At 73.7% G+C, this 22438-nt stretch overlaps 2 protein-coding genes across 10 annotated transcripts; both read left to right on the forward strand.

Annotated features, from left to right (window-relative positions):
* Window positions 1–388: 388 nt before the first annotated feature.
* CNN2 (calponin 2) lies at window positions 389–5234 on the forward strand. The gene is made up of 7 exons (XM_075444240.1): window positions 389–510; window positions 3266–3387; window positions 3708–3774; window positions 3872–4009; window positions 4146–4262; window positions 4574–4720; window positions 4796–5234. Exons 1-7 carry the CDS (start codon window positions 448–450, stop codon window positions 5060–5062), a joined length of 921 nt encoding a protein of 306 aa, XP_075300355.1. The 5' UTR covers window positions 389–447; the 3' UTR covers window positions 5063–5234.
* Window positions 5235–7469: 2235 nt separating this feature from the next.
* On the forward strand, window positions 7470–21808 carry ABCA7 (ATP binding cassette subfamily A member 7). 9 transcript variants are annotated; one of them, XM_075444207.1, is made up of 49 exons: window positions 7470–7535; window positions 7619–7712; window positions 7891–8032; window positions 8110–8210; window positions 8276–8382; window positions 8682–8771; window positions 8858–9074; window positions 9181–9320; window positions 9385–9501; window positions 9632–9811; window positions 9884–10092; window positions 10181–10357; window positions 10492–10714; window positions 10818–11039; window positions 11168–11372; window positions 11442–11558; window positions 11717–11888; window positions 12092–12223; window positions 12327–12466; window positions 12555–12692; window positions 12838–13043; window positions 13180–13240; window positions 13496–13716; window positions 13860–13908; window positions 14126–14188; window positions 14668–14685; window positions 14841–14995; window positions 15084–15208; window positions 15297–15395; window positions 15701–15896; window positions 15985–16079; window positions 16255–16287; window positions 16479–16584; window positions 16675–16749; window positions 16965–17134; window positions 17204–17381; window positions 17469–17584; window positions 17782–17926; window positions 18014–18137; window positions 18242–18371; window positions 18461–18581; window positions 18707–18769; window positions 18837–18943; window positions 20275–20416; window positions 20486–20620; window positions 20700–20803; window positions 21116–21208; window positions 21281–21518; window positions 21609–21808. In XM_075444207.1, exons 1-49 carry the CDS (start codon window positions 7470–7472, stop codon window positions 21729–21731), a joined length of 6480 nt encoding a protein of 2159 aa, XP_075300322.1. In that variant the 3' UTR covers window positions 21732–21808. The 9 variants fall into 9 exon arrangements, 7 of the variants coding, with proteins under 7 accessions (XP_075300322.1, XP_075300323.1, XP_075300326.1 ...); XM_075444208.1 differs by having other exon boundaries at window positions 14844–14995; XM_075444211.1 differs by lacking the exon at window positions 21116–21208 and having other exon boundaries at window positions 21440–21518.
* Window positions 21809–22438: the final 630 nt, after the last annotated feature.

Below are 22438 nucleotides of genomic sequence, written 5' to 3' on the forward strand. Positions count from 1 at the left end.
CGGGGGTCGGGCAGCGGGACGGGGGGGGGGGGTGCGTGGGTAGGGGGGGTACCCGTGGGTCGGGGTGCGCGCATCCGTGTATGTGCGTGCACGGGGCGATGCACACGCGTGTGCCCGGGTACAGCTGCGTGCGCGTGGCCGTGCGGGGAGGGGGGGGATGCCCGCGTGTGCCCGGGACGTCTCCAGCCCCCGCGCCGGCCCTGGACCCCGCTGCTGCCAGTGCCCCCCGCTCCTCCCGGGTCCCGGTGTCGGGGTGCGGGACCCCCCACCCCACCCAGCCGCTCCTGCCCTTATTTGGGCATTTCGGCCCCGTCCAATCAGCGCGGGGGGGCCGGCCCCGCCCCGCCCCGCCCTCCGGCCCCGCCCCGCCCCGCCCGGCCCCGCCGCCGCTCCCGCTCCCGCACGGTGCCGGCTCCGCTCCCCGCACCCCGCGCCCCGCGCCCCGCCATGAGCAGCTCCCAGTTCAACAAGGGCCCGTCCTACGGCCTCTCCGCCGAGGTCAAGAACCGGGTGAGTTGCGGGGGGGGTCGGGGGGGCCCGGTGCCACCGGGCGGGGGGGCGAGGCGGGGCCGGGGGGTACCGGTGGTCCTGGCGGTCCTGGAGAGCCGGGCACCCCGGAGGGTCTGAGGGGTCCCGGTTACACCCCGGGGTCCTGGAGAGCCGGGGGGGCCCGGTGCGTCCCCGTGGGGAGAGTGGAGGAGTCCCAGGGGTGGAGCTCGGGGGGTCCCGGCGCCGCCGGCGGGCGCAGAGCCGGGGGTTGCGGGGGCTCTCAGGGGCGGGGGGTGCCGGGGCTGGGCTCCCGGTCCCGGGGTACCCTGGAGCTGCCCGCGGGGTCCCGGGAGGTGTCTCCGCGGCACCGGCGCTGGGAGGGGTCCCGGGCGCCGCTGCCTCGCCCACCCCCGCCCAGGCCCCGGCAGCGGCCGCTGTTGCCCCCCCCGCCCCCGGCAAATCCCGGGGCTCCGTTCCCGTCCGCACCCGGGGATGGGGAGGTGGCCCCGGCCCCCTCCAGCTCCAGACGCCTTTTGCTGCTGCTCCCCGCAGCTCCCCAGCCCCGCGGGGTACTCCGACCTGGCTGGGGTCCCTGCGGCCCTCGCTGGGGACAGGGCTGGTGGCCCGGGCTGGGGGTGGGCAGGGGCAGCCCCCGGCCACCTCCTGCCCCTCGGAGTGGGGGACCCCCAGCCGGGCGCTCCCGGGGCACCCTCGGCCACCCAGGCCTTGCCACGGCTCCGGAAGGGGAAAGGGGAACCGGTGCCTCCGGCCGGCGTTTGCACCCCGGGGAAGGAGCCGGGTGCCGCGGGGTGCAGGCATCTGCCCACCCTGCCAGCCCCCTCCTGCCCGGGCGCGTGAAGCCTCCCCTCAACCGAAATGCTGAGGATGGGGTGCGGGCAGCAGCGCTGGGTACCCGGGTGCACCCCATGGCTCTCGGTGCCACCGTCGCTGCCCTCACTGTGCTGCTGCGGCGGGGTCACCGGTGGGGTCACCGGGGTCCCGCGGGCCGGGGGAGTGGGGGGACGTGGCACCCCCTTCCCTTGGCCCCACTGCCTGGGTCTGTGGTCAGGGCTGGGCTGCGGGGACGGCTGCCACGCCGGCGGTGGGACGGGCTGCGGCCGAGCCGTGCCCTGCCCGGGGACGCGGGAGCTGCCCGGACGGGGCGGGGGAAGGGGTGCGGGGCAGCTGCCCACCCCGCTGCCGGATCTGGGCCGCGCGTGGCTGCGGGGATGTGGCAGCCAGGGCTGGGGCCGGGGTCCCCTCGCTCGGCCTCGCCGGGGGTTTGCGTTCCGTCGCCGGGCGCAGGCGGGTCGCGGGTGGCACGCGGGCTGAGCGGGTGACACGCGCCGGAACCTCGACGCTGCGCGATCCCGGGCGCTTCGCCTTGATTCAGCAAGACTCGAGCCAGTCTGACTGCCCCGGCGCGGCTGCCGGGGGCTGACATCACCGACTGGGAACCAGTTCAACCAGTGGCAGCCTCCCAGTCTGCGCAAGCCCTTGCAAACTGGGCCGTAGTGGGAGCTGGTCCCCTCTGCCCCGTCCCGTGCCTCGAGAAACCCCCACGCTGGCCGTGGGCTGGGGGGAGGAACTGGTGCCGGCTGCCCGAGCGCTGGTGGGGCCGTGGGGTCCGTGGGGTCCATGAGCCAGGGGTCAGTGGGGTCCGTGGGGTCCATGAGCCGGGGGTCAGTGGGGTCCGTGGCGTCCATGAGCCGGGGGTCAGTGGGGTCTGTGGGGTCCGTGGGCTGGGTGGTCAGTGGGGTCCTTGGGGTCTGTGGGCCGGGATGCCTGTGGGGTCCATGGGGTCTGTGGGGTCCGTGGGCCAGGGGTCTGTGGGGTCCGTGGGGTCTGTGGGGTCCATGGGGTCTGTGGGGCTGTGGGGTCCGTGGGCCGGGTCACCCATGGGGCCGTGGCTGTGTTCCTGCTCCGGGGGGGCCCCTCCTGCACCCCACGCCAGCCGAGCCTCCCCCGTGGGCCCAGGGCTCCCCCCGGCAGCGGGGCCGGGACCGTCGCGGGGTCTCCCGTGGCCGCGGTCCCACGGGGGTCACAGCTCCGGTGCGGGATGGGACGGGCAGGGGTGGATGGGGGGCTCGCAGGCTCTCCCGAGCAGCCCCTCCTTTCCCCCCCCAGCGCGGGGTGCCCGTCGGCCGCTCGCAGGCCGGGCCGGGGCCGGGGAGGGGTTCGGGGGGGCCGGGCTGCGGGGGGGCGGGCGGCCGGGCTCCGTTTCGGGGGGAGCGGCCGCATTCCTGGCATAGCCGCGGTGGCCGAGGAATCTGCGGCGGCGAGCTCGGCCCCTCCGGGACCCCCGGGCTCGGGGCCGGCTCCGGGGGGCTGGGGGGGGGCATCGCCCTGCGGGAAGGCTCAGAAGCTGTGGGGCAGCGGGCTCTGTGTGGGGGGCTGGGGGTCGGGGGCGATGCACTCCCCAGTGCCGAGGTCACGCTGGTTTTACCCCCTGCCCCCCCCCCCCCCCGGGGGGTTCCTGCGTGCCGGAGAATCGCGGCAGCACCGATACCCCCGGGGTGCCCAAGCCGCCCGCCGCACCCACCCTGCTCGCTGTGCCCACCTCGCCCCCGGCTCTGTGGGTCTGGGGGCTGCCGGGCACAGTCCACCGCCCTGCAGAGCCGGGGGACGGGGTGCCCGTGTCCCCAGTGCTCCCCGGGGACGGCGCTGGGGAGGGGGCCTCGCCGTGGGTCTGTGCTGGGGGGACCCGTCCCCCGTGAGGGGCTTGGGGTGCAGGCAGGGGCCACGCCTGAGCTGCCCCCTCGCCGTCCCCTCGCAGCTCGCCCAGAAGTACGACCCGCAGAAGGAGGCCGAGCTGCGGACGTGGATCGAGAGCGTCACGGGGCAGCAGATCGGACCCGATTTCCAGAAGGGGCTGAAGGACGGGGTCATCCTCTGCGAGTGAGTCCCGCGCCCCTTGGCCCCCGCTCCGTCCGGGTGGGGACGTGGGAGCCCTGCCCTCCGAGGGACCCCCGCCAGCCCTCGGGGTGGGGAGGGCGGGCTGGGTCGGGCCATGCCCGCGCCAGTGGGACCTGGTGGAGGTTTCTGCTGTGGTGCTGCTTGGCCGGAGTGGCCCCCAAAGTGCCTCTGGGGGGGCAGGGGGGAATCACCTCGTGCTTATGGGGGAGACCTGGGCTGGACCTTCGGGAAGGGGCCCCGTGCCCCGCTGCCGGCTGGGGTCTCTGCTCCCCGCAGCCCCCGCTGCCCCTGCCTCCCCCCAGGCTGATGAACAAGCTGCAGCCCAGCTCGGTGAGGAAGATCAACCGCTCGGCGCAGAACTGGCACCAGGTAGGTGCAGGCAGCCCTGCCCGCGACCCAGCCGCTGCGGAGCCCCGGCTCCGTCCCGGCCCCATCTGGTCTTACCCATCTCCCCTCCCCCCCCCAGCTCGAGAACCTCTCCAACTTCATCAAGGCCATGGCCAGCTACGGCATGAACCCCGTGGACCTCTTCGAAGCCAACGACCTCTTTGAGAGCGGGAACCTGACGCAGGTGCAGGTGTCGCTGCTGGCGCTGGCGGGGATGGTGAGCGCACAGGGACGGGCGGCGGGGGGGCACAGCCCCGCGGGGACCGGCTGGGCAGACCCCACGGCTCCCCCTGCCCAGGGAGAGGGGGGGAGGCCTGGGACCCCCATTCTTCCTCACCGCCCCTCCCCGGCAGGCCAAGACGAAGGGGATGCAGAGCGGCGTGGACATCGGCGTGAAGTACTCGGAGAAGCAGCAGAGGAACTTCGACGAGGCCAAGATGAAGGCTGGGCAGTGTGTGATCGGGCTACAGGTGGGCGGCCCCCGCACGCTCCCGAGGGCCGGGGTGCTGGGTGGGGGGGTCCCGTTTTATCAAACCCTCTGCACCATCATGGCTCCAAGCGCGGCTGGGGGGACCCGAGGGTCAAGGTGCCTCAAGTGTCCTCAAGATCTGGGACCTTCTCGGCTCCGTGCCCAGCACTCGGTGGCCGGGAGCCTGGAGGGGGTGCACCCGGGTTGGGTTGGGGAGCACTGGCTGTGCCCCCCGGGCTGTGGGGGGACGGGGAGGGAGGAGAAGGGGCACGTGTGGGGCAGCGCTCGGTCCTTACCCGACCCTCTTGTCAGATGGGCACGAACAAGTGCGCCAGCCAGTCCGGCATGACGGCCTACGGCACCAGGAGGCACCTCTACGACCCCAAGAACCAGATCCTGCCGCCCATGGACCACTCCACCATCAGCCTCCAGATGGGCACCAACAAGTGTGCCAGCCAGGTGAGCCACGGCGGCCGCGGTGGGGGGGACGGTGGGGGGACCACGGCTCAGCCCTGCTCCGTCCTGTCCTTCCAGGTCGGCATGACGGCTCCCGGCACCAGGAGACACATCTACGACGCCAAGACGGGGACGGAGAAGTGCGACAACTCCTCCATGTCGCTGCAGATGGGCTCCAACCAGGGTGCCAACCAGAGCGGCCAGGTCTTCGGCCTGGGCCGCCAGATCTACGACCCCAAGTACTGCCCGCAGGGCAGCCCGGGCGAGGTGGCCAACGCTGCCTGCGAGCAGAGCGGGGACCCCCCCGGGTACCACTACTACCGCGAGGAGGAGGAGAGCTACTGAGCGGGACGTCACCCGGCCCCGTCTCGCACCATCTCGTGTACAGACCCCGCTGCCAGCGACATTCCAGCCTCTACTTTCCTCATTCCCTCTCTTTAAACTCTTTTTTTTGTTATTAATTTTGAAATGAATCTATTTTTCTGAGCAAGGAAATAAAGACCCCGTTTTTACAGAAGAGACCGGCCGTGTCCCGCAGCCGCGGCGTTTGCAGCGGGAAGGCGGCGGATGCTCCAGCGCCGGCGGTGCCTCCTCTCGCCCAGCCGCGAAGACGCGCGCCCAGCCAGCGCCCAGCGCGCTGCCCCTGCCGTGCTGCGCCGCGTCCCCGGCCACGGGGGTGGGTGCTGCCCGCGCTGCCCCCGCCACCGCTCCTCGTCCCCGTGCCGGTGGGACGCGGCAGGAGCACGGCTGGGAGAGACCCCCAGGGGTGAGGGGAGCCCAGGGCGCTGCGGGGCGTCGGGATGGGGACCAGGACCTGTCTGTGTGTCCGTGTGTCTGTCTGTGTGTCCATGCGTCCGTGTGTCTGTCTGTGTGTCCATGTGTCCGTGTGTCCATGTGTCTGTCTGTGTGTCCATGTGTCCATGTGTCTGTCTGTGCGTCCATGTGTCCGTGTGTCTGTCTGTGTCTGTCTGTGTGTCCATGCGTCCGTGTGTCTGTCTGTGCGTCCATGTATCCATGTGTCTGTCTGTGTGTCTGTCTGTGTGTCCATGCGTCCGTGTGTCCGTGTGTCTGTCTGTGTGTCTGTCTGTGTGTCCATGCGTCCGTGTGTCTGTCTGTGTGTCTGTCTGTGTGTCCATGTGTCCGTGTGCGCCGCGCCAGCAGCCTCGCGCTCTCTGTGACCTCTGGCAGCGGAGCTGGAAATGCCTTTTCTGCAGAATCCGGAGGGACCAGGGTTCGGTGGCCACGGGGACGCGAGGGCCTGGGTGCCGGGAGCCATGGCTGGCACCGACGGCCACGGCCTGCGCCACGGGGCCAGGGTGAGGGGGGGGGGGTGGCCTCGACAGGCAGCCCCGGTCCCCGCAGCGGGGTCTCAGCCCACTCCAGGCCGGGCTGCAGTGCCCGTGGCGGGGGCTCCCGAGGGCGGGGGGGCAGGGTGTGGCAGGGGGCGTGGCGTAGCTGGGGTGTGGCAGGGGGCGTGGCGGGGTGTGGCAGGGGCAGGGCAAGGGCAGAGGCGGACGGGGATGGGGTCGGGCTCCCGCCCCTCGCACGCCCCCGTGACCCCCCCACGCCCCCCCCCCCCCGCGCTGCTCGGGCCCTTTAAGAGCCGCGTCCCATGACGTCACTGCCGCGGCTACTTTGTAGCGCGGGGAGGGCGGGGCCTGCGCGCCGGGTCTCTTAAAGGGGCCGCGCGGTGGCGGCGTCAGCAGCTAACGGGGGTCCCGGGCCGGGGGGCTGTGCCGTGCCGCGTCCCGTCCCCGCGGGGCTGTCCCTGTGTCCCAGTCACCTCCCCGCGGCTCCGCACCCCGCCCGGCGCGGGGCCCGGTAAGCGGGGCCGGGGTTGCCGGGGGCCGGGGCCGGGGGGTGCGGGGGGCCGGGTCCGCCGCGCTCCCGGTCGCAGCACCGGGCCGTGTTTTTTCCGCCGTGGATGAGCGAGCAGATTCCCACGGGAGGCTCCGCCGCGGAGGCGGCTTCGGGGCCCGCCCGGTGTTTTGGGTCGGTTTTGTCCCGAGAAGAGCCGCTCCGCCCCCGGACCCGCAGCCCCCCCGCGTCCCTCCGCTCGCCCAGTGTCACCCCCCCCCCGGCAGCCGCTCCCGGGGCCGCGGCGCTGGGTCCGGGGGGGGCGGGGGGGTCGGAGCTCTCCCCGGTTCTCCCCCGGGGGAATCCTCCCCCGCGGGACCCCCGCTCCGGCCCCGCAGGCCGAGGAGCCGCATTTCCCAGCCGGGAGCTCAGCCCCGCTGCGGGCGCCCGCTCAGCCCCGCTGCGCCGGGGCCCGGCTCAGCCGCGTCACCTGCCCGCCCGACCCCCTGCCCGACCCCCTGCCCCAGCCCCTTCCCATCCCTCTGCCCGAGCCACGGCCGGGGCCGCGGAGGTCGCGGGAGGGCAGGGGGCAGGCGGGTGAGCCCGCGGGGGCAGCTCCGGAGCGGGGCTCTGCCGGGGCGCGGGGAGCTGCGGGTTCGGTCCCGGGGCGCGGGGTGGGCTGGACGGGGGGGTGCCTCCGCTGCCGGGTCCCGGGCGGTGCCGAGCCGGAGGGAGCCGCAGAGCTCGCGCCCGATGTCGCCGCTTTTGGTTCGGAAAAGCGGCTTTGAGGGCTTTGCGCCGCAAAGGAGCTTTGCTGCGGGAGCCGGCTCCTGCCGGTCCCCTAGCTGCGGGGGGGTTGGGGGGGAGCCCCGAGCGCCGCCCCCGCTGCCCCCCCCGCTCTCCCGCAGCCGGAGCCGAGCGGGGCGCAGGGCGCGGCCCCCCCCCCCCCCCCGCCATGGCCGCGGGCTCCCAGCTGGGTCTGCTGCTCTGGAAGAACTGCACCTACCGCCGGCGACAGCGGGTGAGCCGGGCCCGGGGGGGGGGCGGGGGGAGCCCTGGGTGCGGGGGGGGCGGGACACCCCCCCAACCGTGGGTCTGCCCCAGATCCAGCTGGCCATCGAGCTCCTGTGGCCCCTCTTCCTCTTCCTCATCCTGATCGCGGTGCGGCGATCCCACCCGCCCTTCCAGCAGCACGAGTGTGAGTGTCCTCTGCCCCTGGCCCCCCCCCCCGTGCCCGCCAGGACCCTGCGTGAGAGCCCTGCGGGGCCCCGGCACGGCCCGGGCGAGACAGACCTGGGGGCGGCCGTGAGCTCGGGTGTGTGCGTGGCTGCAGGGGTCCCTCGCTGCCCCCGCGCCCACCTCTCCCTCTCCCGCAGGCCACTTCCCCAACAAGGCGCTGCCGTCGGCCGGGATCCTGCCCTGGCTCCAGGGCATCGTCTGCAACGCGAACAACCCCTGCTTTCGGCACCCGACGGCGGGCGAGACCCCCGGCCTGGTGGGCAACTTCGGCGGTTCGCTGTGAGCGGCGGGGGGCTGCGGGGCGGGGGGGCGGGCGCTGGGGCCGGGGTCTCACCGCCCGCCCCTCGCTCCCGCAGCCTCTCCCGTCTGCTGGCCGAGGGCCGGGGGCTCCTGCGCAGCTTCGCCCGGCTCCTGCCCGCCCTGCGCCGGCTCCGGGGAAGGGGGGCTCAGCGGAGGGGTGAGCACCGGGGCCGGGGGGGGCCGGGGGAGCGAGACCCCCGCGCTGACCCCTGCCCCCCCCAGCCTACCCGAGAGATGTCGAGACCTTCTGGCGGTTGCTGCGGACCAATGCGTCGCTGCCCCCCGCGCTGCTGGGGGAGCTGATGGGGGCCCGGCGCAGCCCCCCCAGCGTGAGTGCCGCCGGGGCCCGGGGCGGGGGGCCGCGGCGTGACCGGTGCCCTCCCGCCAGCTCCCGGTGCCGGGGGCCCGCCGCCCGCCGAGGACCCCGCTCCGCAACGCCTCGGACCCTGGGGGCTTCCCGGCGGGGGGGGGGGGGGGTGTCTCTGCGCCCTGCCCGGCCCCCAGCCCCGCGCCGCGCTCCTCCCTCCCCCGGCTGCTGGCGGTGAGCCCGGCGCTGGACCGGCCCCCCGGAGGGGCAGCGACCCCCCGGAGGGGCCGTGACCCCCTTCCCGTGCCCCCCCCCGTGTAGGAAGAGCTGGGAGAGGAGGCGGGCGGCATCGCCGGCACCCTGGAAGCCCTCGGCGCCTTCCTGCGGGATGCGGCATCTCTGATGGAGCAGGTACACCCCCCCCCGCCCCGCCGCCCCCCGCGGCCCCCCGGAGTGTCCCCGTCCCCCGCAGCCCCGCTCCGCTCCCCCCCCCCCAGGTCCCCGCCGGGAGCGGCCTCGCCGAGCTGAGCCGGGAGCTCCGCACCCCGACGGCCCCCGGCGCCTGGGCCGCCCTGTCGAGGGTCGCCTGCGGGCACCCCGAGGGCGGGGGGCTCAGGGTCCCCTCCCTCAACTGGTACGAGGACAACGACGGCAACGCCTTCCTGGACCGCGACAGCTCGGAGCGGAGAGCCACGGCCCCGGGCAGCGCCGGCAGTGAGCGGGCTGGGCTGCGGGGGGGGGCGGCCGGGGGTTTGCGGGGGCACGGCCCCCCGAGGCGTGGGGGGTCCTGGGGCCAGGGCTCGGCTCTGCCCCTGGCCAGGTCCCTTCTGCCGAGAGCTGGTCCGCAGCCTGGAGTCCAGCCCCCTCTCGCAGATCTTCTGGAGGGGGGTCAGGCCCCTCGTCATGGGGAAGATCCTGTACGCACCCTCCGGTCCCGGGCCCGACAGCGTCATGGCCGAGGTGAGCGGGGGGCTGCGGGGGGGCCGGGGGGTCTCGGCCCGGCCTCAACCTCCGCCTCGTGCAGGTGAACCGGACCTTCCGGGAGCTGGCGGTGCTGGGGGAGGTGGGGAGCGCCTGGCGGGAGCTGGGACCCCGCATCTACACCTTCCTCAACGGCAGCCTGGAGATGCAGCTCCTCCGGGTGCGTGACCCCCGGGCCTCTCCCCATCGGGGACAGGGCTGCGGGACGGGGCCGTGGTGGGGTGCAGCTGGGTCTCCTGGGCGGGACTGGGGTGGGCTCCATCACCCTGCGGTACCCGGGTGCTTTGCAGGAGCTGCTGCTGGCCCCGGGGATGGCCCAGCTCCTCGGTGGGTTCCTCAATGGCACCTCCTGGACGCTGCCGGCGCTGGCTGAGTTCCTGGCGGGGCCGGCGGCGGGGCCAGGGCTCACCTGGCACCGGGTGTACGCCGACGCCGACGCGGTCCTGGGCACGCTGTCTCAGGTCATGGAGGTGCGTGTCGCCCCGGCTGCCCATGCGGGCTGGCCCCCGAGCCCCGCTGAGCCCTGCCTGCGCTGCCCGCAGTGCATCTGCCTGGACAAGATCGAGGCGGTGGCCACCGAGGAGCAGCTGGTGGCCCGGGCCCTGGAGCTGCTGGAGAAGCAGCAGTTCTGGGCAGCCGTGGTCTTCGAGCCCCCCACCAACGCCACGGCCCCCACGCTGCCTCCCCACGTCCGCTACAAGATCCGTATGGACATCGATGACGTCACGAGGACCAACAAGATCAAGGACAGGTCGGGGGACGCCCGCCCCAAGACCCCCGACCATCCTGTGCCTGCAGCAGTGGGGGTCCCCTCTCCCAGCGCCGTGCTCTGCCCCCAGGTTTTGGGACCCGGGCCCCGCAGCCGACCCCTTCAGCGACCTGCGCTACGTGTGGGGGGGGTTCGTCTACGTGCAGGACCTGGTGGAGCAGGCAGTGGTGCGGGTGCAGACCAGGGCTGCCCCGCGGACAGGGGTCTACGTCCAGCAAATGCCCTACCCCTGCTACGTGGATGACGTGTGAGTGGGTGGTGGGGCATGGCGCCAGCCCCCCGGGACCCTCGAGTGACCCCGTGCTGTGGGGGACGGGGCAGGTCTGTGGTGGTCTCAGGGTGCCGGGCTGCGGGTGGAAGGGCCACTGCCACCTCCCCCAGGTTCCTGCGGGTGCTGAACCGCTCGCTGCCCCTCTTCATGACGCTGGCCTGGATCTACTCGGTGGCCATGATCATCAAGGGAGTGGTGCACGAGAAGGAGACGCGTCTCAAGGAGACCATGAAGACCATGGGGCTGAGCAACGGGATCCTCTGGCTCAGCTGGTTCCTCAGCAGCTTCATCCCCTTCCTCCTCAGCTCTGCCTTACTCGTCCTCATCCTCAAGGCAGGTTGCAGGGGGTGGAGGACAGCGTGGGGGACATGGGGAGCGTCAGGGCTGGGAACCAGCATGGGCAGCTCCGCAGGCTCCAACCTGCCTTGATCCGCAGCTGGGAAACATCCTGCCCTACAGCGACCCGGCCGTCATCTTCCTCTTCCTCGGCACCTTCTCAGTGGCCACCATCAGCCAGTGCTTCCTCATCAGCATCTTCTTCCCCCGCGCCAACCTGGCCTCGGCTTGTGGCGGCATCATCTACTTCTCCCTCTACCTGCCCTACGTGCTGTGCGTCGCCTGGCGCGACCACGTCACCTTCCCGCTCCGCGTCCTCATGGTGAGAGGCCATGGCTGCCCCCTCCCCGATGCCCCTCGGGTGCCCCGGGCGTGCTGCGTGGGGGGCTTGGGGGCTGAACCCCTCCAGGCCGGCCTTTCTGCCCGCACTGACGTTCTTGCCACCGCCAGAGCCTGTTGTCACCGGTGGCCTTCGGCTTCGGCTGCGAGTACTTCTCCCTCTACGAGGAGCAGGGGCTGGGCATCCAGTGGCACAACCTGGGCGCCAGCCCCGTGCCGGGAGACCCCTACAACTTCGCCATGGCCATGGGGCTGCTGCTGCTGGACGCTGCCCTCTACGGCCTGGCCACCTGGTACCTCGAGGGCGTCTTCCCAGGTGAGCGCGGCCCCCCCGGCCCCTGGCAGCCCCCCGGCCCCCGCCCCACTCAGCTCTCATCTGTTGCAGGTCAGTATGGAATCCCCAAGCCCTGGAATTTCCCCTTCCTGAAGAGTTACTGGCTTGGAGAGCCGTCCTCTGCCGGGCACCCCCCGTACCCCACCAGCCCCCTCACCACGCCCCAAGGTGAGCCCCTGCCCTGCCCACCCTGGAGCTGCGTGGCTGAGGGCTGGCAGCCACGGGGCTGGGCTTGAGCCCTTCTGCCTGGGCTTTGCCCCCCGGCGAGGGGTCCTGCTCCTGGCAGGGGGTCTTGCCCAGGGTGTGACCCCCCCGGTGGCTTCCAGAGCTGGTGGAGGAGCCGCCTGCCCAGCTCCAGCCTGGTGTCTCCATCCGCAACCTGGTGAAGATTTACGGCGACAGCAGCCACGTGGCTGTCAACGGGCTGAGCCTGGACTTCTACGAGGGGCAGATCACCTCCCTGCTGGGCCACAACGGGGCCGGCAAGACCACCACCATGTGAGCCGGGGGCTGGGGGCCACCGTGGGGATGGGGGCTGGGGGCCACGGTGGGGACAGGAGCTGAGCCTGGCTCTGCCCCGGCGCTGCCACATCCCCGTCCCGTCTGCCCTGACTTGACCAAGCGCTGAGCACCCTACGTAGGATGGGGCCCCCCTGGTTCTGCTCCCTGTGACCCCCTTTCTCCACCGGTCCCACCTCCAGGTCCATCCTCACGGGCCTGCTGCCCCCCACCTCCGGCACTGCCTACGTCCTGGGCCGGGACATCCGCTCCGACATCGACAGCGTCCGCAAGACCATGGGGACGTGTCCCCAGCACAACGTGCTCTTCGACACGTAGGCGGGGGCAGGGCCGGCCGGGGAGCGGTGGCGGGGGGCTGGCGTGGGCAGGGCTGCCCTCCTGCCCCCCCCCCCCATGCCCACCTTCCCCTGCCCGCAGCCTGACGGTGGAGGAGCACGTCTGGTTCTACGGGCGGCTGAAGGGGCTCTCGGCGGAGCGGGTGACGGCCGAGGTGGAGCAGCTGATCCAGGACGTGGGGCTGCCCCACAAGCGCCGCGAGCAGACCAGGACCCTCTCGGGTGCGGGGTCGGGGGGGGGCCAGGATCGTTACCCGAGTGGGGGTCCGCGGCCCCGGGCCCCCCCAACGCTGTCCCTGCCGCCCTGCAGGCGGGATGCAGAGGAAGCTCTCGGTGGCCATCGCCTTCGTGGGCGGCTCCCGGGTGGTCGTCCTGGACGAGCCCACGGCCGGCGTCGACCCCCACTCCCGCCGCAGCATCTGGGAGCTGCTGCTCAAGTACCGCAAAGGTCAGGGCAGGGGTCCCCGCTGCCCGCTCCGCCTGTCTCAGCCCCCCAGCCCCGGAGGAGCGGCTGCAGGGCCCCCGGGCGCGCAGGGAGACGGGCGGGGGGGTCAGCGAGGGGGTCTGGGGTCCAGCCGGCTGCCTGCCCCCAGGCCGCACCATCATCCTGTCCACCCACTACATGGACGAGGCGGAGCTGCTGGGGGACCGCGTCGCCATCATCTCGCGGGGCCGGGTCCGCTGCTGCGGGTCCCCGCTCTTCCTCAAGGCCAGGCTGGGCACCGGCTACCGCCTCACCCTGGCGAAGCGCGAGCGGGACGGCACGGGCGGCGGCACCGGCGCTGGCATCACCGGAAAGGTGGGTTCCTGGCCCTGCCGAGCGCCAGCCCGAGGGGCGGCCGGTGCCGCTGTCTGGGTATCGGGGGACACCGAGCCCCAGGCTTGGGGCCGCATCCTGCTGCGGGGGGCCAGGCTCCAGGTGTCTTTTTCTGCAGGGTGGCAGTGGCTCAGAGCCCAGCAGCGACACGGGACTGGGCAGCGAGGCCAGCGCCGTGGGTGAGGGTCCTGTCCCACCCTGCGCCCTCTGCACAGCGTCACCCCCCGGGTGATTTCTGTGTGTCCCCCGTTGGCCGGGGGGGGCCTGTAGCCACGCTCAGCCCCGCGCCCTGAGCTGCTGCCAGACCTCAGCCCCCCTGCGCTGGTGGGGCAGAAGGGGCTCCCTGCCCTCTTGCACCCTGCAGCCCCCCCAGGGACCCCCAGGCTGGGGTGCAGGGCACTGCACTGGCACCGACTCCTGCCCCGGGTTTCCAGCCCCCCCCGTCCCCCCAGATGTGGCCCAGCTGTCGGCGCTGATCCAGCAGCTGGTCCCTGGCTCGCGGCTGGTGGAGGACATCGGGCAGGAGGTGGTCTTCATCCTGCCCTACGGCGGGGCCGAGGACGGGGCCTTCGGGGACCTCTTCCGCGCGCTGGACGCCCGCCTGGGGGAACTGGGCATCTCCAGCTACGGCATCTCCGACACCACCCTGGAAGAGGTACCTGGAGGAGCTGCGGCTCCTGGGGTGCCCCCCATCCCTGGAGCCCTGCTGGGGGCTGGCTGCGACCCCCGGGATTTGCCTCGCGGGGCGGTGGGCGCTGGGGACTGTGTTTAACGCCAGCCCCCCCTGCCCGCCCTCAGATCTTTCTGAAGGTGGCCCAGGACGCGGGGGTGGACGCTGACACAGCAGGTAAAATCCTGGGTGCTGGCTGCAGCTGCGGGGTGCTGGGGTGCAAGGGGGGCCGGGGGGAGATGCTCGGCAGCCTGGAGCAGAGGGGTGCAGGTGTCCCCAGCACCCCGTGTGGCCCTTGCCCTCCCAGGGCTGGGGTCCCTGCTGGGAGCACCCATGGGTGCAGGGAGGTGTCACAGGCTGTGGCCGTGACCCCACGCTGGTGCTCTCACCCCAGACACCGGGAGAGGAGCAGCCCCCGGGGACGGGGGGGACACGGAAGCAGGCGACGGGGAGCTGGGTAAGGAGGGGGAAGCTGGGAGGAGGGACCCCCGAGCTGCCCAGCCGCTGCTGCTGGGTGCCCCCCACCTCTACCCCCTGGGCTGGGGCGGGGGCCATGGCGTGCGTCCATCGGGTGGGCGTCCATCCAAGCAGGCAGGGCTCCGGACACGCGTCCCGGCGGGCAGGCAGCGGGCCGGGGGGCTCAGGGATGCTCCTGCGGCTTCGGTCCCACCCAGCCTCGGGGTGTCCCGGGGCCTCAGGCAGGGCGAGGAGTGGGGACAGCGGTGGGTTTGGGGGACCCCAGCTCTCTGCGGGGGTTGGGATGGGACGTGAAACCCCAGGGGACATATCCAGGCCTCTTCTGCTGGCAACGGAGCTGGCGTGGGGGCAGCCGCGGGAGTCTGGGGGGGTCCACGGTGTTTGGGGAGCCGGCGGTGCCTGGCTCGGGGCTGACCCCGACGTGGGCTGTGACCCCTCTTTCCTCTCCGTTACGCTGAGCCCGAGGAGCCCGGCCAGGTAGGAGCGGGGGGGTGGGCGGGTTGGGGGTCCCGTTGCGTCCCCGCATGCTGAGCCCCGTCCCCGCCGGGGTGGGGGACCCCCTGCCAGCCCCCCCACCCCCACCCCCGCCGGCTCTGCCGGGGCCGGGGCCGGACCCGTCTCTGCCCTCGCAGCAGAGGAGCCCCGGGAGACCGAGCTGCTGCGGGGGGGCCCCGGGCAGGGCTGCCGCAGGGTGCGGGGCTGGGCGCTCCCCCGCCAGCAGCTCCGCGCCCTCTTCGTCAAGAGGATGCTCCACGCCCGGCGCAGCACCCGCGGCTTCTTCGCGCAGGTCCGACCGGGGCCGGGGGCCGGGGGACCTCCTGCGGGGGTGCTGGGGGTGCGGGGGGCCGGCCCTGACCCCCCCCGGGCCCCCGCAGATCGTCCTCCCCGCCGTCTTCGTCTGCATCGCGCTGCTCTTCAGCCTCGTCGTGCCGCCCTTCGCGGGGTACCCGCCGCTGCGGCTCCGGCCCGCCATGTACGGGCAGCAGCTCACCTTCCTCAGGTGCCCCCTCGCCCCCCCCCGGGCTCCCCCGGGCCCCCCCTGCCCCCCCGACCCCGCTGCTGCCGCCTCACCCCGCGTCCCCCCGCAGCGACGACGCCCCGGGGGACCCCGACACCGCCCGGCTGCGGGACGCGCTCCTGGCCGAGCCGGGCTTCGGCACCGAGTGCGTGCGGGACGCCGGGGAGCCGTGAGTGCCGGGGGGGACCGGGGGGGCAGTGAGTGCCGGGGGGGTCGAGGGGGGCCAGGGGAGCCGGGGGGGCTGCGGCTCGGCCCCCGCCCCGCTGCCCGCCTCACCGCAGGGAGCAGCTCTCCGCCCGGGAGGGTCCCGCGGGACCCCCCTCTCCTCCCCAGCCATCCCCGCAGCGGGGGGGCGATGGCGGCCGCGGGACCCCCCCCTCCTCCCCAGCCATCCCCGCGGCGGGGGGGCGATGGCAGCCGCGGACGGGTCCCGGTAACGGGGGTCTCTCTCCCCGCGCGGTGCCGGGTGCCCAGGACGGGGCCGTGCCCCCCGGCTTCCCACCCCGACGGCTTCTCGGCCCCCCCGGCCCCCCCGGCCCTCCTGGAAGCGCTGCGGGTCGGGAACTGGACGCGGGCCGAGCCGTCCCCCCCCTGCCGCTGCAGCGGGCCGGGGGCTCGCAGGATGCTGCCCGAGTGCCCCCCGGGGGCCGGGGGCCCCCCGCCGCCCCAGGTAACCCCCAGCCCCGAGCCGCGCTGCGGGGGGGGGGGGGCGCGGGGCCGTGTGTCCGTCCAGCCCATCCGTCCGTCCGTCCGTCCAGGTGCGGAGGGGCAGCGGGGAGGTCCTGCAGAACCTGACGGGCAGGAACATCTCGGACTACCTGGTGAAGAGCTACCCGCAGATCATCCGGGGGGGGTGCGTGCCGGGCCGGGGGGGCCGCGGGGGGGCCGCCGGGGGGGGGACGCTGGGGACCAAACCCGGCCGGGGCACCGCAGGGTGATGGGGAGGAGGGGGGCTCATGGCCGGGCGGGTGGGCGCTGCCGTAACCTCCCCTCGGGGGTGTTTGTGTCCCCCCCGCCATTTCTTTTAGGCTGAGGAACAAGAAGTGGGTGAACGAGCAGAGGTGAGCCCGGGGAGGGGCTGGGGTGTCGGGCAGGTTGGGGGGCCGGGGGCTCCCCTTCCACCGGAGCCATCCGTGGGCAGGGTCCCCGTCCGGGCAGCCCCAGCCCCTCGCTGCGTGCCCCTCGCCCTGGCGTCTGGGCCGGGGGGGTTTCCACGGCGCGGCGGGCGCGAAGGCCCCGTCTCTCCCCGCAGGTACGGCGGCTTGTCCCTGGGCGCGGGCAGCTCCCAGGACCTTCCGTCGGCGGCGGAGCTGGACGCGGCGGTGCTGGAGCTCCGGACGCTGTTCGACATCACCCCGGTACGGCCGGGGTCTGCGCCCCGAGCTTGGCCCCGGCGCTGGGAGGGCTCCAGCCCGCGCCCGCTGCTCACTCCGTGTGCTGGCACCCAGGGCAGCCCCTCGGACCGGCTCCTGCGCAACCTCAGCCGCTTCGTCGAGGGCCTGGACGCTCGCAGGAACATCAAGGTGCGCCCGGGGCTGGGGGTCCCGCAAGGGCGAGAGCTGGAGGCTGGGGGGATGCAGCTCCGGGGTCCCCGTCTGTGCTTGGAGCAGCCTGCGAAGAACCGAGCCCAGCCGGGGGGAGCGGGAGCCCGGCTGGGAGCAGGGTGCGGTGGGTGCAGCTGGCGGTGGTGCCGGGGTGGGTGGGGGGCTCTGAGCCACCGGGCTCCCCTGGGCTGCAGGTCTGGTTCAACAACAAGGGCTGGCACGCCATGGTCTCCTTCGTCAACGTGGCCAGCAACGGGCTGCTGCGCGCCTGGCTGCCCGCCGGGACCGACCCCGCGCTCTACGGCATCACGGCCACCAACCACCCCCTCAACCTCACCAAGGAGCAGCTCTCCGAGGCCGCCCTGTGAGTGCTGGGGACAGGGTGCCACGGGGCCTGTCCCCGTCCCTAGCTGAGCCCTCCCCTCCACGGCAGGATGGCCACCTCGGTGGACGTGCTGGTCTCCATCTGCGTGATCTTCGCCATGTCCTTCGTCCCGGCCAGCTTCGTGCTCTTCCTCATTGAGGAGCGGGTCAGCAAGGCCAAGCACCTGCAGTTCGTCAGCGGGATGAAGCCCATCACCTACTGGCTGGGCAACTTCGCCTGGGACATGGTGTGGGACGGGGACAGGGCCTGGGTGCAGCTCCCAGGGCGCCAGGTCCCACCTGTGACCCCCTCCCTGGCTTCTCCATGCCTGCAGTGCAACTACCTGGTCCCGGCGCTGCTGGTCATCATCATCTTCCTCTGCTTCCAGCAGAAGGCCTACGTGTCCTCTGCCAACCTGCCCTCCCTGGTCCTGCTGCTGCTGCTCTACGGGTGAAGGGCTGCTGCAGCCCAGCCGGCGCTCAGCACCTGGGGGCTGGATCCGGGGGAAGGGGGGGCACAGGGGGCTCTGAGCAGGGCTGGGGGCTCAGGGGGTCGTGGTGATGGGGGGCCGGGCGCTGGCTTGCCCTGCCGTGTCCCCCGGGCCGGGAGGTGCCCCTCAGCCAGCCCCTGCCTCTGTGCCCCTGCAGCTGGTCCATCACCCCCTTGATGTACCCGGCCTCCTTCCTCTTCAGCATCCCCAGCACCGCCTACGTGGCCCTGACGTGCATCAACCTCTTCATCGGCATCAACGGCAGCGTGGCCACCTTCGTGCTGGAGCTCTTTGTGGACCAGGTGAGCCCCTGGGCTGCCCTGGACCCCCCTCCCATCCCTGTGGGGCCGGCACCAGCTCCCCCACCGCTCTCCTCACCGCCCCGGCAGAACCTCAACAACATCAACCGCATCCTGAAGAAAGTTTTCCTCGTCTTCCCCCACTTCTGCCTGGGCCGAGGCCTCATCGACATGGTGAAGAACCAGGCGATGGCCGATGCCTTCGAGAGGTTCGGTGAGTCTAGGGGGGTTGGGGCTGCTCCCCCTCCCCAAAGCCTGGCCAGCATGGGGGCCTCCCCAGTGTCCCCCCTCTCCTACAGCCCCTCTCGCTGCTGACAGGGGACAGGCGCTTCGTGTCCCCCCTGTCCTGGGAGCTGGCAGGGAAGAACATGTTCGCCATGGCCGTTGAGGGCATCATCTTCTTCCTCTTCACCCTCTTGCTGCAATACCGGTTCTTCCTGCGGCTTGGGTGAGGGCTGGCTGGGGCGGTGTGGGGCAGCCGTGGGGCAGCCGTGGGGTGGGCAGCCCTGGGAGTGCCCCTGTCACTGTGTCCCCCAGCCCACAGTCTCTGCAGCTGCCCTCGCTGGGGGAGGAGGACGTGGACGTGGCCAGGGAGCGGGCGAAGGTGGGCAGCACCCCCCCACAGAGCCACCTCCTGCTGCTGAAGGACCTGACCAAGGTGCGCCATGGGGCCGGAGCTGCCCCGTCCCTCGCTGCGGGGCTCCGCTCTCACCCGTAGCCCCGCGTCGCAGCGGCGGGTGCCGGGCGGGGGGCACCCAGCAGCACCTCGGCTCTGCGGTGCAGGTGTACCGGCGCGGGAAGGCTCCGGCCGTGGACCGGCTCTGCCTGGCCGTGCCCCCCGGGGAGGTGAGTGCCGGGCAGCCGGGGCTCGGCGGGGCCGGGGCGCCCGGTCACCCCCGCCCGCGCCCCGCAGTGCTTCGGCCTCCTGGGGGTCAACGGCGCGGGGAAGACCTCCACCTTCAAGATGCTGACGGGGGACACGGAGGTGACGCTGGGGGAGGCCTGGCTGAAAGGACACAGGTGGGCGAGACGGGGGGGGACCCCGCCGCCGACCCGCTGCTCCCTCCCTGCTTGTCCCTGCAGCGCGCGTGCAGCCGTCCCTGTCCCCACCCTGTGCTCCTGCTTGGCCTCGTCCCTGCAGCGTGCTGATCGCTGTTCCTGCAGGGTGCCCAGCCTCGTCCCTGTCCCTCGAGTTTGTCCCTGTCCCCGCCAGGTGCTCAGCCATGTCCCTGCTGTGTGCTCAGCCATGTCCCCATCCCCGCAGCGTGCTCAGCCCTGTCCCTGTCCCCGCAGCGTGCTCAGCCATGTCCCTGTCCCAACCGCATGCGCAGCTGTGTCCCTGTCCCCACTGCATGCTCAGCTGTGTCCCCGCAGCGTGATCAGCTGTGTCCCTGTCCCCACAGCATGCTCAGCCGTGTCCCCGTCCCCACCGTGTGCTCAGCCGTGTCCCCGCAGCACACTCAGCCGTGTCCCTGTCCCCGCAGCGTGCTCAGCCGTGTCCCTGTCCCTGCAGCGTGCTCAGCCGTGTCCCCACAGCGTGCTCAGCTGTGTCCCTGTCCCCGCAGCGTGCTCAGCCGTGTCCCCGCAGCACGCTCAGCCGTGTCCCTGTCCCCGCAGCGTGCTCAGCCGTGTCCCCGCAGCGTGCTCAGCTGTGTCCCTGTCCCCGCAGCGTGCTCAGATGTGTCCCCGCAGCGTGCTCAGCCGTGTCCCTGTCCCCGCAGCGTGCTCAGACGTGTCCCCGCAGCACACTCAGCCGTGTCCCTGTCCCCGCAGCGTGCTCAGCCGTGTCCCCGCAGCGTGCTCAGCCGTGTCCCTGTCCCCGCAGCGTGCTCAGACGTGTCCCCGCAGCATGCTCAGCCGTGTCCCTGTCCCTGCAGCGTGCTCAGACGTGTCCCCGCAGCACACTCAGCCGTGTCCCTGTCCCCGCAGCATGCTCAGCCGTGTCCCTGTCCCCGCAGCGTGCTCAGCCGTGTCCCCGCAGCGTGCTCAGCTGTGTCCCTGTCCCCGCAGCGTGCTCAGCCGTGTCCCCGCAGCATGCTCAGCCGTGTCCCTGTCCCCGCAGCGTGCTCAGCCGTGTCCCCGCAGCATGCTCAGCCATGTCCCTGTCCCCGCAGCGTGCTCAGACGTGTCCCCGCAGCATGCTCAGCCGTGTCCCTGTCCCCGCAGCGTGCTCAGCCGTGTCCCCGCAGTATGCTCAGCCGTGTCCCTGTCCCCGCAGCGTGCTCAGCCGTGTCCCCGTCCCCACTGTGTGCTCAGCCGTGTCCCCGCAGCACACTCAGCCGTGTCCCTGTCCCTGCAGCGTGCTCAGCCGTGTCCCCGCAGCGTGTTCAGCCGTGTCCCTGTCCCCGCAGCGTGCTCTCCGACCTGCAGTCCGTCCACCAGCACATGGGTTACTGTCCCCAGTTCGACGCCGTCACGGACCTGCTGACGGGGCGGGAGCACCTGCAGTTTTACAGCCGCCTGCGCGGCATCCCGGAGGAGGACACCCACAGGGTAGGGCCCGCGCCCCGGCCCCCCCAGCCCCGGGGACCCTATCCTGACCCCCCCCCCCGTCTCTTGCAGGTGGCTCAGTGGGGCATCGCCACGCTGGGGCTGGGGCCACACGCAGATCGGCCGGCGGGCAAGTACAGCGGGGGCAACAAGCGCAAGCTCTCCACGGCCATCGCGCTCCTCGGCTCCCCCCCCGTCGTCTTCCTGGTGAGTGGGGGCAGCGGGGGGGGTCCCGCAGCAGCACCTGGGCCCTGCCCGGGCTGACGCTGCGCCAGGGCCATTGCAGGATGAGCCCACGACGGGGATGGACCCCCGAGCCCGGCGGTTCCTGTGGGACTGCATCCTCGGCGTCGTGCGCGAGGGGAGGTCCGTGGTGCTCACCTCCCACAGGTGAGCCCCCGCTCCGGGGTCCACGGCCCCCCGGGGGGGAGCACCCCTCTTCCCCGATGGCCCCCCCGGGGGGAGCACCCTTCTTCCCCCATGACATCCCCGAGGGGAGCCCCCCTCTGCCCTCACAGCCCCCCCGGGGGGAGCCCCCCTCTGCCCCCATGACATCCCCGGGGGAAGCAACCTTCTGACCTCTGGGGCATCCCCGGGGGGACTCCCCTTCTGCCCCCCCTGCCACCTCGGGGAGAGCCCCCCTCTGCCCCCACGCCCCCCCGGGAGGGGGAGCCCCCCGCCCTGGCCCACTCCCGCCCGCAGCATGGAGGAGTGCGAGGCGCTGTGCACCAGGATGGCCATCATGGTCAACGGCCGGTTCCGCTGCCTGGGCAGCGCCCAGCACCTCAAGAGCAGGTACCGGGGGGGGGGGCCAGGGGCTGGGGGGGCCGCGCCGGGCCCCTCGCCGACGCCGCGGCCCCCCCGCAGGTTCGGGGCCGGGTACGCGGTGGCGGTGCGGGCGGGCGGCCCCGGGCCCGGCCCGGCGGAGCAGCTGATGCGGGGGCTCTTCCCCGGGGTGGCCCCGAGCGAGCGGCACGGGGGGCTGCTGCGGTACCGGCTGCCCCCCCGCCCCGGGGCCCTCGCCAGCCTCTTCAGCGTCCTGGCAGCCCAGCGCGGCCCCTGCCACATCCAGGACTACTCCGTGTCCCAGACCACCCTGGAGCAGGTGACGGGGGCCGGGGGCTCGGGGGGGGCCGGGGGCTCGGGGGGGCCGGGGGTCCCGCCGGCGCTGCCCCTCACCCCTCCCTCCCCGCAGGTCTTCGTGCAGTTTGCCAGGGAGCAGAGCGACGGGGACCCTGGGGGGGCCGAGGCCCCCAGCCCCGGGCGGAGCCCGACGCCGTTCCCGGAGGACGAGCGGTACCGGGAGAGCTCGGTCTGAGCGGGGCGCGGGGCCGCGGACCCCCCGCAGCACGGCCCGGGGCTTCGGGCCCCCCCGGACCCTCCGAGCGGCGCGGGGCGGGGGGGCCTGGCCGCATCCTGCCCGCCGGCCCGGGGCCAGCCGGGTGCTGGGGAGGGTCAGCTGGACGGGGGGGGGGGGGGGGGGGGGTCTGCCCTGGTGCTCCCCCCGCCCCGGGCTGCTGCCGGAGCAGAGCCCGCTGTGCAAGAGCCGCTCAATAAAGACCGGGGGGCCGGATCGCCCTCGCAGCGCCGCAGCCCCTGTGCGGGACACGGGGGGGGCACAGCGGGGGGGGGCAGCGCCGCGGCCCCTCTGCGGGACACGGGGTGGGGGCACAGCGGGGCGGGGGCAGCGCCACAGCCCCTCTGCGGGACACGGGGTGGGGGCACAGCGGGGCGGGGGCAGCAGCGCGGCCCCCGCACGGGGGGCACAGAGCAGCCAGCACGGCCCCGGCCCTGCGGCCGAAGGTCATCCGGGCTCTTCCTCCCCGGACGGTCCCTGGGGGCAGGGGCCGGGGGTCAGCGGGGGGGCAGGGGTCCTTCCTCCTCCCCTCGCGGGTCAGGGGTCTCGGCCTCTCGGGCGGGTGTCCCCTGGGGGTCGCGGGGCTGGGCTGAGCCCCTCTGAAGGTTTCGGGGTGCCCATCTGCTCCCTAGCCCCTGCGACCGCGCTCCCATGGGGGTGGGGGGCAC

The sequence above is a fragment of the Opisthocomus hoazin genome, chromosome 27 (assembly GCF_030867145.1).
Source record: "Opisthocomus hoazin isolate bOpiHoa1 chromosome 27, bOpiHoa1.hap1, whole genome shotgun sequence".
Classification (NCBI taxonomy): domain Eukaryota; kingdom Metazoa; phylum Chordata; class Aves; order Opisthocomiformes; family Opisthocomidae; genus Opisthocomus; species Opisthocomus hoazin.